The 13,966-nt window shown below is 41.3% G+C and overlaps 1 protein-coding gene across 27 annotated transcripts in view; it reads left to right on the forward strand.

Moving 5' to 3' along the window:
* picalma (phosphatidylinositol binding clathrin assembly protein a) overlaps positions 1-13,966 on the forward strand; it is a 188,253-nt gene that overhangs the window by 89,323 nt on the left and 84,964 nt on the right. For all 27 annotated transcript variants that reach the window (XM_063053904.1, XM_063053906.1, XM_063053918.1 and 24 more), the window contains exons 7-8: positions 13,567-13,673; positions 13,767-13,808. In XM_063053904.1, coding sequence (XP_062909974.1) covers positions 13,567-13,673; positions 13,767-13,808 — 149 coding nt within the window. The remainder of the gene's footprint in view (positions 1-13,566; positions 13,674-13,766; positions 13,809-13,966) is intronic.

Raw genomic sequence — 13,966 nt, forward strand, 5'->3', positions numbered from 1 at the left:
TTCCTCATTCCCACTGTTGAACTTGAACGCATGCAAGGTCATTACCCACGCGTCATCCATGTCAGCACAGGAAAAAGATCAACTCCTCGAGCTTGACGGTGGGCTGAAAAGTATATTTGACATAACATCTCTGCCGGCATTCTGGATCAAAGTCAAGGCTGAATATCCTGAGATAGCCACGGAAGCACTGAAAACGTTGCTTCTATTTCCAACATATCTCTGCAATGAATGCAACGAAAACTAAATTGCGAAATAGACTGGACATAAGGAACCCCCTTCGAGTATCGCTGTCTCCCATCACCCCTCGATGGAACCATCTTGTTGCAGGAAAACAAGCCCAGGGCTCCACTGATTCAGCGATATTGGTGTGTAGCAATGATTTTATATGTTCGTATGGGGAAAATATACGCTGTGTGTTTAATATCCAAATGTTACTTAAAATGTTATGATGCTATTGACTTGTAATTAACTTATCACCTATATTCCGGCCCGGGTCGTGATTAACACCCCCGCCCCTGGTCGGCCGGTCCGCAAGAATATTGTCAATATTAAACCGGTCTGCAGTGCAGTGTTGGGGACCCCTGCTAAGTAGACCTATCAGTTTTCTCTGTAGGTGGGCTTTACAGTCGACCTCAAAAATAATGAGTGTTGCTCGCTGCACTGTTTGCAACAGTGACTTTTCTATTGCCCATGGTGGGTTAAAATGTAAAAGACACGTTGAGGTGAGTTTAACAGGTGTCACTCGTTCATTCGCATAGCTGACGTTATTTAAACTAGCTGGCTGGCTGCTAAGGAGCTACGCTATTGATGTCCTACGTGATGAGGCCAAACTCCCTGTAGACTTGCTTAAAGTTGTAATAGAATAAACATGATAATATAATGTAAGTACATAATGTCACATTTTCTGCATATACCCAACTTGGTTTACAGATTAGACAAAATCACTAAACAAAGTATTACATACATCCTTGGAGGTCGACGGGGGGGGGGGAGGGATGTGGGGTTGCGGGGGGCGGGGGCACTACTTCCCTGAAATGGTGGTGCTACCTCCCTGAAATGAGTTTTTGCAGGGTGGGATGTCTGGATAATGTCCCTTGTGCTCTCCACTTTCCAGGATCCCACTTACCATACCTCGTTTAAGCTTTCCTGGTTCACTGGAAAATTTATTCTACTGTGTAGCATCTAAAAATGAATTTTTAGCATTAGTAGAAATAACATCCACTAGTCTAGAAAACCTGCTGGTCCAGTACCACCAATTCCTAACACGTTGGATTATTAGTTTCACTGTAAAGGGTAGTTTGATGTATCTTACCTAGAAACATAGAAAATAGGTGCAGGAGTAGGTCATTCGGCCCTTTGAGCCTGCACCGCCATTCAGTATGATCATGACTGATCATCCAACTCAGAACCCTGTATCAGCCTTCCCCCCCATACCCCCAGATCCCTTTAGCCACAAAGGACATATCTAACTCCCTCTTAAGTATAGCCAATGAACTGGTCTCAACTGTTTCCTGTGGCAGAGAATTCCGCAGATTCACCACTCTCTGTGTGAATAAGTTTTTCCTAATCTCGGTCCTAAAAAGCTTCCCCTTTATCCTCAAACTGTGACCCCTCATTCTGCACTTCCCTAACATCGGGAACAATCTTCCTGCATCTAGCCTGTCCAATCCCTTTAGGATTTTATACGTTTCAATAAGATCCCCCCTCAATCTTCTAAATTCCAATGAGTATAAGCCTAGTCGATCCAGTCTTTCATCATATAAAAGTCCTGCCATCCCAGGAATCAATCTGGTGAACCTTCTTTGTACTCTATGGCAAGGATGTCTTTCCTCAGATTAGGGGACCAAAACTGCACACAATACTCCAAGTGTGGTCTCACCAAGGCCTTGTACAACTGCAGTGGTACCTCCCTGCTCCTGGACTCGAATCCTCTCGCTATAAATGCCAGCATACCATTCGCCTTTTTCACCGCCTGCTGTACCTGCATGCCCACTTTCAATGACTGGTGTATAATGACACCCAGGTCTCGTTGCACCTCCCCTTTTCCTAATCGGCTACCATTCGGATAATAATCTGTCTTCCTGTTTTTGCCACCAAAGTGGATAACCTCACATTTATCCACATTAAATTGCATCTGCCATGAATTTGCCCACTCACCTAACCTATCCAAGTCACCCTGCATCCTCTTAGCATCCTCCTCACAGCTAACACTGTCGCCCAGCTTCGTGTTATCCACAAACTTAAATGCAGCATCTCCAATTCCCTCATCTAAGTCATTAATACATATTGTAAACAACTGGGGTCCCAGCACTGAGCCTTGCGGTACCCCACTAGTCACTGATTGCCATTCTGAAAAGGTCCTGTTTATTCCCACTCTTTGCTTCCTGTCTGCCAACCAATTCTCTATCCACATCAATACCTTACCCCCAATACCGTGTGCTTTAAGTTTGCACACTAATCTGTGTGGGACCTTGTCAAAAGCCTTTTGAAAATCCAAATATACCACATCCACTGGTTCTCCTCTATCCACTCTACTAGTTACATCCTCAAAAGATTCTATGAGATTCGTCAGGCATGATTTTCCTTTCACAAATCCATGCTGACTTTGTCCGATGATTTCACCGCTTTCCAAATGTGCTGTTATCACATCTTTGATAACTGACTCTAGCATTTTCCCCACCACCGATGTCAGGCTAACCAGTCTATAATTCCCCGGTTTCTGTCTCGCCCCTTTTTTTAAAAAGTGGGGTTACATTAGCCACCCTCCAATCCTCAAGAACTAGTCCAGAATCTAAAGAGTTTTGAAAAATTATCACTAATGCATCCACTATTTCTTGGGCTACTTCCTTCGGCACTCTGGGATGCAGACCATCTGGCCCTGGGGATTTATCTGCCTTTAATCCCTTCAATTTACCTAACACCACTTCCCTACTAACATGTATTTCCCTCAGTTCCTCCATCTCACTGCACCCTCTGTCCCCTACTATTTACAGAAGATTATTTATGTCCTCCTTAGTGAAGACAGAACCAAAGTAGTTATTCAATTGGTCTGCCATGTCCTTGCTCCCCATAATCAATTCACCTGTTTCTGTCTGTAGGGAACCTACATTTGTCTTAACCAATCTTTTTCTTTTCACATACCTATAAAAGCTTTTACAGTCTGTTTTTATGTTCCCTGCCAGTTTTCTCTCATAATCTTTTTTTCCCCTTTCCTAATTAAGCCCTTTGTCCTCCTCTGCTGGACTCTGAATTTCTCCCAGTCCTCAGGTGAGCCACTTTTTCTGGCTAATTTGTATGCTTCTTCTTTGGAATTGATACTATCCCTAATTTCCCTCGTCAGCCACGGGTGCACTACCTTCCTTGATTTATTCTTTTGCCAAACTGGGATGAACAATTGTTGTAGTTCATCCATGCGATCTTTAAATGCTTGCCATTGCGTATCCACTGTCAACCCTTTAAGTGTCATTTGCCAGTCTATCTTAGCTAATTCACGTCTCATACCTTCAAAGTTGCCTTTCTTTAAGTTCAGAACCTTTGTTTCTGAATTAACTATGTCATTCTCCATCTTAATAAAGAATTCCACCATATTATGGTCACTCTTACCCAAGGGGCCTCTCATGACAAGATTGCTAATTAACCCTTCCTCATTGCTCAAAACCCAGTCTAGAATGGCCTGCTCTCTAGTTGGTTCCTCAACATGGTTCAAAAAACCATCCCGCATACATTCCTAGAAATCCTCTTCCTCAGCACCCTTACCAATTTGGTTCACCCAATCTATATGTAGGTTGAAGTCACCCATTATAACTGCTGTTCCTTAATTGCACACATTTCTAATTTCCTGTTTAATGCCATCTCCAACCTCACTACTACTGTTAGGTGGCCTGTATACAACTCCCACCAGCGTTTTCTGCCCCTTAGTGTTATGCAGCTCTACCCATATCGATTCCACATCCTCCAGGTTAATGTCCTTCCTTTCTATTGTATTAATCTCCTCTCTAGCCAGCAATGCCACCCCACCTCCTTTTCTTTCATGTCTATCCCTCCTGAATATTGAATATCCCTGAACGTTGAGCTCCCATCCCTGGTCACCCTGGAGCCATGTCTCTGTGATCCCAACTATATCATATTCATTAATAACAATCTGCACTTTTAGTTCATCCACCTTGTTACGAATGTTCCTTGCATTGACACACAAAGCCTTCAGGCTCACTTTTACAACACTCTTAGCCCTTATACAATTATGTTGAAAAGTGGCCCTTTTTGATTTTTGCCCTGGATTTGCCGGCCTGCCACTTTTACTTTTCACCTTACTACGTTTTGCTTATACCCTCATTTTACACCTGTCTGTCTCTCTGCACTTGTTCCCATCCCCCTGTTGTGAACTAACCCCCTCTCTCCTAGTCTCTTTAATTTGGTTCCCACCCCCTAACCATTATGGTTTAAAGTCACCTCAGTTGCCCTCGCAAATCTCCCTGCCAGGATATTGGTCCCTCTAGGATTCAAGTGTAACCCGTCCTTTTTGAACAGGTCATACCTGCGCCAAAAGAGGTCCCAATGATCCAAAAACTTGAATCCCTGCCCCCTGCTCCAATCCCTCAGCCACGCATTTATCCTCCACCTCATTGCATTCTTACTCTCACTGTCGCTTGACACAGGCATTAATCCCGAGATTACTACCTTTGCGGTCCTTTTTCTCAACTCCCTTCCTAACTCCCTATATTCTTCTTTCAGGACCTCTTCCCTTTTCCTACCTATGTCATTGGTACCTATATGTACCACGACCTCTGGCTCCTCACCCTCCCACTTCAGGATATCTTGGACGTGATCAGAAATATCCCAGACCCTGGTACCAGGGAGGCAAACTACCATCCGGGTCTCTGGACTGCGTCCACAGAATCGCCTATCTGACCCCCTTACTATCGAGTCCCCTATTACAACTGCCCTTCTCTTCCTTCTCCTACCCTTCTGAGCTACAGGGCCGGACTCTGTGCTGGAGGCACAGCCACTGTCGCTTCCCCCAGGTAAGCTGTTCCCCCCAACAGTACTCAAACAGGAGTACCTATTGTCAAGGGGCACAGCCACCAGAGTACTCTCTATTACCTGACTCTTCCCCTTCCCCCTCCTAACCGTGACCCACTTGTCTGCCTCCCGTGGCCCTGGTGTGACCACCTGCCTGTAACTCCTCGCTATCAACTCCTCACTCTCCCTGACCAGACGAAGGTCATCGAGCTGCAGCTCCAGTTCCTTAACGCGGTCCCTTAGGAGCTGCACCTCGGCGCACCTGGCGCAGAGGTGGACGTCCGGGAGGCTTGGAGACTCCAGGGCCTCCCACATCTGGCACTGAGAACAACAAACTGCCCTCACACTCATACTGCCCCTTTCCTCAAATAACAACAAAAAATGAATATTAAACCTTCCTCGCCTCGCCCGTTTCTGCCTAAGCCCGTTGAGCCGAAGCCCTTAAGCCTTCACTCTGCTCCTGGCTCACTACATTGCCCTCTGTATGAGGCTCTGTTTCTTTCAAATCTTCCGCACTTCACTGCCCGACGTCACACGCGTGCACAGTCCCGCCTCTGAACGCTGATGGAAAAAAAACTGAAAAATTCAAAAATGGCTTCCTCTGCACTCCTGCTCCGATTCTCAGACTTCCTTCTTCGAATTAAACCCAAAGCAGGATTTCTGTCCTTTTAGATCTTCCGCGCTTCACTGCCTGACGTTACAGGCATGCGCAGTCCCGCCTCTCTGAATGTTGATGGGGAGGAAAAAACCCCGAAAAATTCAAAAATGGCTTCCTCTGCACTCCCGCTCCGATTCTCAGACTTCCTTCTTCGAATTGTTAGATGTTATCTTGTGTTAGATGTTCCAGAAATAAATTATATTTTTTAACTTCCATCATTTTACTAATGTTATGTTCTTGCATGAATGCCATTTTATCATTATATGCATATTTTTCAGTGAGATTTATTAAGAATTTCAATGAGGTAAAATCAAAATAGGTTTGAGGGGAATGGCCAACACATACTTTGGTACTTTACAAATAAAGTATCAAATGTTATCAGTGCACAACATGGAAATGCCTATTTTTACATACAAATGATTTTTTAAATTGCTATCAGTTAGAATGCTGTTTGTTTTTCAAAATAATTTGCAATTATTTTCCCCTTTTACTGCCTGTCATTCTGTCACAAAATAAAGTTCATTAGTGTTGTGATGTTTGAGATTCAAGGTTATTGGCACCCTTGTATCTTGGCTCAAATGTGGGCTCAAATTCCAAATGCATAAGTTGGCAGAGTAAGTTTAATGTAAAAAGCTACATACATTTCCAACTCTCATAAAAGTTGCTGGTGAACGCAGCAGGCCAGGCAGCATCTGTAGGAAGAGGTGCAGTCGACGTTTCAGGCCGAGAAGGGTCTCGGCCTGAAATGTCGACTGCACCTCTTCCTACAGATGCTGCCTGGCCTGCTGCGTTCACCAGCAACTTTTATGTGTGTTGCTTGAATTTCCAGCATCTGCAGAATTCCTGTTGTTTACATTTACAACTCTGCTTGTTTTGCTGAAGTCAGCTGGTGTCAAATGCTTATTTTTTTTTCATTAAACCTATCTTTATCCATTTGGTGCCCCTTTCTGTAGTGTTGGAATACTTGACTGGTAACACTATTGCATTGAATTCAGAAGGCTGGCGATTCAATCGTTTTTCTCATCTCAGCAGTAACAGCATTTTGCTGTGTAACATGCCAGCTTATGGATGAGGCTTTAAACAGGGTTAACTCAATCGTCTTGGACAGAAGTACAACATCACATGACTTCAAATGAGACAATTGATTATCTTCGCTGCCCTGGATGTCATTTAAAACCACATCGGTCATCATTGCCTATGAATATAAATTGATTGCAGCCCTATTTGTATATGAACATTTCCTGAACTTCATTTCTTTTTCCATCAACTGTAAAGAGCTTTTAGGGCAATCAGGAACCAAGTTGGACACCATTTCTACAGGTTATCTGTCATTGCTTATTATTTGCTCTGCACTCAACAACGCTTCATTTCTCTTGATCTATCAAACTCCGATTGCAGCTTATCTTTATTTCTCTCATTGTGTGAAGCATGTGTCCACCTGGTGTATTTTACTATGCATGTGTCGTGTGTCACTTCAAATAAATAAAATATGGAGACTTCAGTTGAGTGCTAAGTTAAAGCAGATTGTAATATGTATAGTAACTGAGCTGACAGACATATCAGGGAATTGTAGAAAAGGTTAAGAATGCATGACTTATGGTGCTAACGTACAATGGAACAATAATATTTCTAATCGTAAAGGGTAGTGTCTACGGATTCTGTAATCCTTAAAAGGATGATTTCAGTGAAGATTTGCTAGTATAGTCAATTAACCATTATTTGAATGAACTTTGAATTATGTAAAGGAATATGTTAATATTTTTGTTCTCAATGGAAGTTTCATATCATAGTATTAAAGGTTTAAATTTTGAAGTTTATGGAAAAAGAAGCTACAAACAGATTTGACATTTCAGTACCACACTATTTACATTATTCTTTCATTTTTCTTTGTCTGTTTCTAGATACATGGTAACTTTTGATCAGGCTTGTTATTAATGTGAGCATTGACCATGAGTCTAGTGATGTTGAGTGTTGTGTTTAAGAATACATGGATAAATAAGAAAAGTGTGCATTTTTGAAAAGGAGATTGATTTTGGGGTCCTGGATCTGTTGTGAGACTAACAATGGTAATTTTACTAGAGGATGAGAAATGAAAACCCAATGAGGAGAGAAGTCTGGTTCTTTTGAGAGCGGATATTCAGGATGGGTGCAGTAACTATCTGTTGTGTCACAATGTTATACAGGATTATTTGTCATAACTAATTCTTTGGCTCAATAATTATCATCACTCAGGCACTTTTAATGTTTAGGACCATTAATTGATTATTGTTTGTCTTAATTTATTATCAATTTGGATGGAAAATTATGGATTATAAAATGACAGATTATGATAATATATTTATCCAACCAGATTGTTTTCTGTCATGGAACTTCTGAATTTAAGACACAAATAGATGCTCTTTCTCAGGAATATCTATAACTCCATGGCAAAATAGCCAGTTCTGTCCTTCAAAAACTTTTGTTGCAATTATTTTTTGTAAATTTTTAAAAAAGGAGGGAGAGAGAAACCGGGGAATTATAGACCGGTTAGACTAACGTCGGTGGTGGGGAAACTGCTGGAGTCAGTTATCAAAGATGTGATAACAGCACATTTGGAAAGCGGTGAAATCATCGGACAAAGTCAGCATGGATTTGTGAAAGGAAAATCATGTCTGACGAATCTCATAGAATTTTTTGAGGATGTAACTAGTAGAGTGGATAGGGGAGAACCAGTGGATGTGGTATATTTGGATTTTCAAACGGCTTTTGATAAGGTCCCACACAGGAGATTAGTGTGCAAACTTAAAGCACACAGTATTGGGGGTAAGGTATTGATGTGGATAGAGAATTGGTTGGCAGACAGGAAGCAAAGAGTGGGAATAAACGGGACCTCTTCAGAATGGCAGGCAGTGACTAGTGGGGTACCGCAAGGCTCAGTGCTGGGACCCCAGTTGTTTACAATATATATTAATGACTTGGATGAGGGAATTAAATGCAGCATCTCCAAGTTTGCGGATGACACGAAGCTGGGCGGCAGTGTTAGCTGTGAGGAGGATGCTAAGAGGATGCAGAGTGACTTGGATAGGTTGGGTGAGTGGACAAATTCATGGCAGATGCAATTTAATGTGGATAAACGTGAAGTTATCCACTTTGGTGGCAAAAATAGGAAAACAGATTATTATCTGAATTGTGGCCGATTAGGAAAAGGGGAGGTGCAACGAGACCTGGGTGTCATTATACACCAGTCATTGAAAGTGGGCATGCAGGTACAGCAGGCGGTGAAAAAGGCGAATGGTATGCTGGCATTTATAGCGAGAGGATTCGAGTCCAGGAGCAGGGAGGTACTACTGCAGTTGTACAAGACCTTGGTGAGACCACACCTGGAGTATTGTGAGCAGTTTTGGTCCCCTAATCTGCGGAAAGACATCCTTGCCATAGAGGGAGTACAAAGAAGGTTCACCAGATTGATTCCTGGGATGGCAGGACTTTCATATGAAGAAAGACTGGATGAACTAGGTTTGTACTCGTTGGAATTTAGAAGATTGAGGGGGGATCTTATTGAAACGTATAAAATCCTAAAGGGATTGGACAGGCTAGATGCAAGAAGATTGTTCCCGATGTTGGGGAAGTCCAGAACGAGGGGTCACGGTTTGAGGATAAAGGCGAAGCCTTTTAGGACTGAGATTAGGAAAAACTTCTTCACACAGAGAGTGGTGAATCTGTGGAATTCTCTGCCACAGGAAACAGTTGAGACCAGTTCATTGGCTATATTTAAGAGAGAGTTAGATATGGCCCTTGTGGCTAGGGGGATCAGAGGGTATGGAGGGAAGGCTGGTGCAGGGTTCTGAGTTGGATGATCAGCCATGATCATAATAAATGGCGGTGCAGGCTCGAAGGTCTGAATGGCCTACTCCTGCACCTATTTTCTATGTTTTCTAAATGTTAATGTAAATCCTTTAATGTGATTGAAATCCAGAAATGGATGGCCCCCTATTATGGAAAACTTAATGATTCATGCTGGAGCTAATAAACCATATCTTTCTTAAATATATAAATTACTTTATATTATCTTTTGGGTATTATAATTTTAATACTTTTATTTTGGGTATTGTAAAAATTAGTGAATGGTTAGACAATGTTACCTTCATCTGATTAGTTAGTTTTATTGGGATTTAAGCTAATTACTATACAGCATTGTTAGAAGTTCATTAAATGCTGTGTCAACTTGACTAAACATTTTATATAGGCATTGAATTATAAACAAAGAATAATGTAAGACCTACTTAGTCCAGACACCACAAAGCAGAAGCAATGATTTTGCAATGTGGACTGATTGACAAAGCTTACACCATAACTGAGCTATTAGAGGTTTTATGCATCATCAAACTTGCATTTGATCTTGAATCTAGAGTTGTTTTCTGCTGACAATACTTAACCTGCTTGGGATGTAAGTTAGAACAGTACAGCACAGAAACAGGCCCTTCAGCCTACAATGTTGTGCTGAACCAAATAAATTAGTAATGAAATGGCTAACTAAATTGATTGCTTACGTCTACAAATGACCATATCCCTCTACTTTCCTGACATTCATGTGCCTATCTAAACATCTTTTAAAAGTCCCTAATATATCTGCCTTCACTACTGCTCCATGTAGTGCATTCCAGGCACCCACCACTTCGTGTTTTTTTAAATAAAGAGAAGTCGCCTCTCATATGTCCTTTAGAATTACCCCATTTTACGTTAAACGAATGCCCTCTGGTATGAGACATATCAATTGTGGGAAAAGGGTGCACTCTGTCTACTCATCTGGACCTCTCATAATCTTAAAAACTTGAATCAAATCTCCACTTAATCTCCTCCACTCCGGAGAAAACAATCCAAGTTTGTCCAACCTTTCTTTATGGTGTATGCCCTTTACTCCAGGCAGCATCCTGGTAAGTCTCTTTTACACCCTCCAAAGTCTCTAATTTCTTCCTACAATAGGGTGACCAGAACTGTATGCAATACTCCAGATGTGCCCTAACTAGAGCTTTATAAAGCTGCAACATAACTTCCTGACTTTTGAACTCAGCGCTTTGACTAATATAGATAAGCATGCCATATGCCACCTTAATCACACTATTAACCTGTGTAACCACTTTCACGGAGCTTGGACTCCATGATCTCTCTCCTCATCTTTTCACATTTGACCTACTAAGGTGTAGCACTTCAGGCTTGGCTGGGTTAAACTCCACCTGCCATTTCTCTGCCTATATCTGCAACTGATCTACATCCAGCTGTATTCTTTGCCAGTCATTTATGCACCAGTCTTCATACCATCTGCAAATTTGCTAACCCGTCCATCTACAATTTCATCCAGGTCGTTTATATATATCATAAACAGCAAGGGTCCCAGTTAAGATCCCTGCAGAACCCTAATTATAGATCTCTAGCTAGAATAATTCCCTTTCATCAACACCCTCTGTCTTGTATAGGGAAGCCGGTTCTGAATCTAAATGGCCAGTTCACCATCGATCCCATGCATGTTAATATTCTGGAAGAGCCTCCCATGAGGAACCTTGTCAAATGCCTTGTGAAAATCCATGTGGACAACACCACCGCTCTACCTTCATCAATCACCATCATCACTTCGCCAAAAAAAACGCAATCAAGTTGATTAGACATGACTTGCCCTGCAAAAAAGTTGTGCTGGCTCTCCATAGTTTGGCCGTGGCTCTCTATGCTCATAAATCCTATCCCTAAGAATTCTCTTAATTTCCTTACCACTGACATAAAGTTTAAAGTTTCCAAGGTAGCTCTGGTTCCCCCTTTGAACAACGGAACAATATTAGCTGCTCACCAGTCCTTCGTGACCTTGCCTGTGGCTAGAGGAAAGATGTTGGTTGAGGCCCCAGCAATCTCTTCACTTGCTTCTCAATAACCTGGAATATATCTTATCAGGCCATGGGGACTTATTCACCTGAATGCTCTTTAAGAGACCCAACACTACCTCTAAGTTTACTTTGAAATGCCCTAGCATATTAATGCTATCGGCAGTGATCTCCCTATCCTCCATGTACTTCTCCTTGGTAAATACTGATGTGAAGTACTCATTCAGGATCTCACCCATATTCTTCACATTGAAGCAAATGTTTTGCCCTTTAACATGGAGTGGTCCAACCCTGTCCCTAGTTAAGGGATGTACATGTTCCTAAAGTATGTATAGAATGCCTTGGGATTCTCTTTAATATGATTTACTAAGGACTTTTCATGACCCTCCTGCCTTTCCTAATACCCTTGAGCTCTTTTTCTCACTTCTTTATAATCATCCAGAGCTCTGTTTGATTCTAGCTTCCTAAACTTCGCATACTTTTCCTTTTTCTTGAGTAAGTTCATCACCCCTCTCGACATCTAAGGTTCTCTTACCTTGCCTTCCTTGTCCTTCCTCTGAGTGGAACATGCCTGTCCTGTACTCTGTGTAGTCGGTCTTTAAACACCCTCCACATGTCAGATATGGCCTTGCCCAAAAACACTTGTTCCCAATTAACTCATGCTTGTCCCCCCGCCCCCATGCTCTCATAATTTGCCAGGTCTATATTTATCCTACCTATAGTTATCTTCAAACTTAAGTAGTTTCCTAACTGCTTACCCACTGAAAGGTCAGTCACCTGGCCAGGCTCATTACCCAACACCAGATCCAGTACAGCTCCTCCTCTTGTTGGACTTCTACATAATGATTTCAGTAACCCTCTTGAATACACCTAACAAATTCTGCCCCATCTAAACCACTTACACTGTGTTGACATCATTCATCTAATACTTTAATGGAATTTTAATAATGTACCTGTCCTACAATGCTGGGATACTCCTTTCATAATTTTTTTATTAGGAACTGCCTTACTCTTAGCAAGTCAGCATAGGCTTCCCTTGATTTCTGAATGCTATTTCGAGGGGAAGTGTATTCATCAAGCAAGTAAAAGGTTAAAGCATACAAGGCGCCTGAGGAACTCTGGGTGTTATGCAGCATCTATGGAGGTAAATGAACAGTCAATATTTCCTTAGGATGATTGCAGTTTTGGCTTTTGAGGAAAGCCATTGGAGGGATCATAATGGTGGAAAAGAAGTTAAATTCTTAATCATTAGACTAATGGAATGTAGGTGAGAAGTAACAGATGGAGTTTTGCTGTAATTGAGATTTCTGCTCTTGCACATGTGTCCTGAAACTTACCAGTATTGGAGGTGAATAATGCTAGCAGTTCAAAATGGAATTGCTAGCAAGATCTGTCAGAATTTAGACATTAGTCTCATTTTGGGAGTAAGTCATAATAGTGGGCAATCTTAAATCTGTATTTGGACTACAAATTTATTCCAAATTTGCTCTTGTGATTGCAGTTTTCATATTATTGCAAGGAAAGATGATTACGGTTTGAAACAAATATTTTATTGCACATTCAGATGATGTATCTTGTTATTAGTGCTACTTAAAATTATCTTGGCCCTGTATTTCTCAAATTCCTTTCAGTAGCTAGATTCATACTGCAGTCCTTATGCAGAAATTTGTAATATCGTTCAAAATCTCGAAGTTCAAGGTAAGTTTATTGTCAAAGTATATATAGTTCACCATATACAACCTGGAGATTTGTTTTCTTAGAAGCATACACAGTAAATAGTTAAAAATGAGTGGGAGGTTTGCAGTGCTTAGGTTGGGATATAGTATTGTATTAGATGAAAATAGTAAATGGTTGTTCCCTTTGAGATGAAAGTTTTCTCAATATCAGATCTGTCTATCTAGTAACCTGGCAATGTAAGTTGAACAGCAATACCTAGCATGAGTATTTGTCAAGTCTGCGATCAGAGTTTGAAATGATGAGCTGACAGGGAAAAAGTCAACTGTTGAACATTTAATTGTTATAATGTTTTGTATTTGCTAGAGAAATACTTCGATATGAAGAAAAACCAGTGCAAGGAGGCTCTTGATATATACAAGAAGTTCCTTACTAGAATGACAAGGATCTCCGAATTCCTTAAGGTTGCCGAAGTAAGGTTTTCTGTGTGGTAAACTATGTCCTAAAAATATTTTTAATATTCAAATTATTTGTTGTTAACCATGTGTATTCTTTGTTAAACACAGCAAGTTGGAATTGACAGGGGGGACATACCAGATCTTTCTCAGGTAGGCATCTTTTTATGAATTGGGTGCACTTGCTGATGTCTCGAGTGTTCTAGTTACAGATGACCCTTTTTTTTGTGTGAGTTGTGGGTTGCGTTCATAGAAAATGGTCATTGTGACCTTTAGTAATATGAGTATGTGTCATCTACACAAGAAAATAG

This window comes from Mobula hypostoma, chromosome 7, assembly GCF_963921235.1.
Source record: "Mobula hypostoma chromosome 7, sMobHyp1.1, whole genome shotgun sequence".
NCBI lineage: Eukaryota > Metazoa > Chordata > Chondrichthyes > Myliobatiformes > Myliobatidae > Mobula > Mobula hypostoma.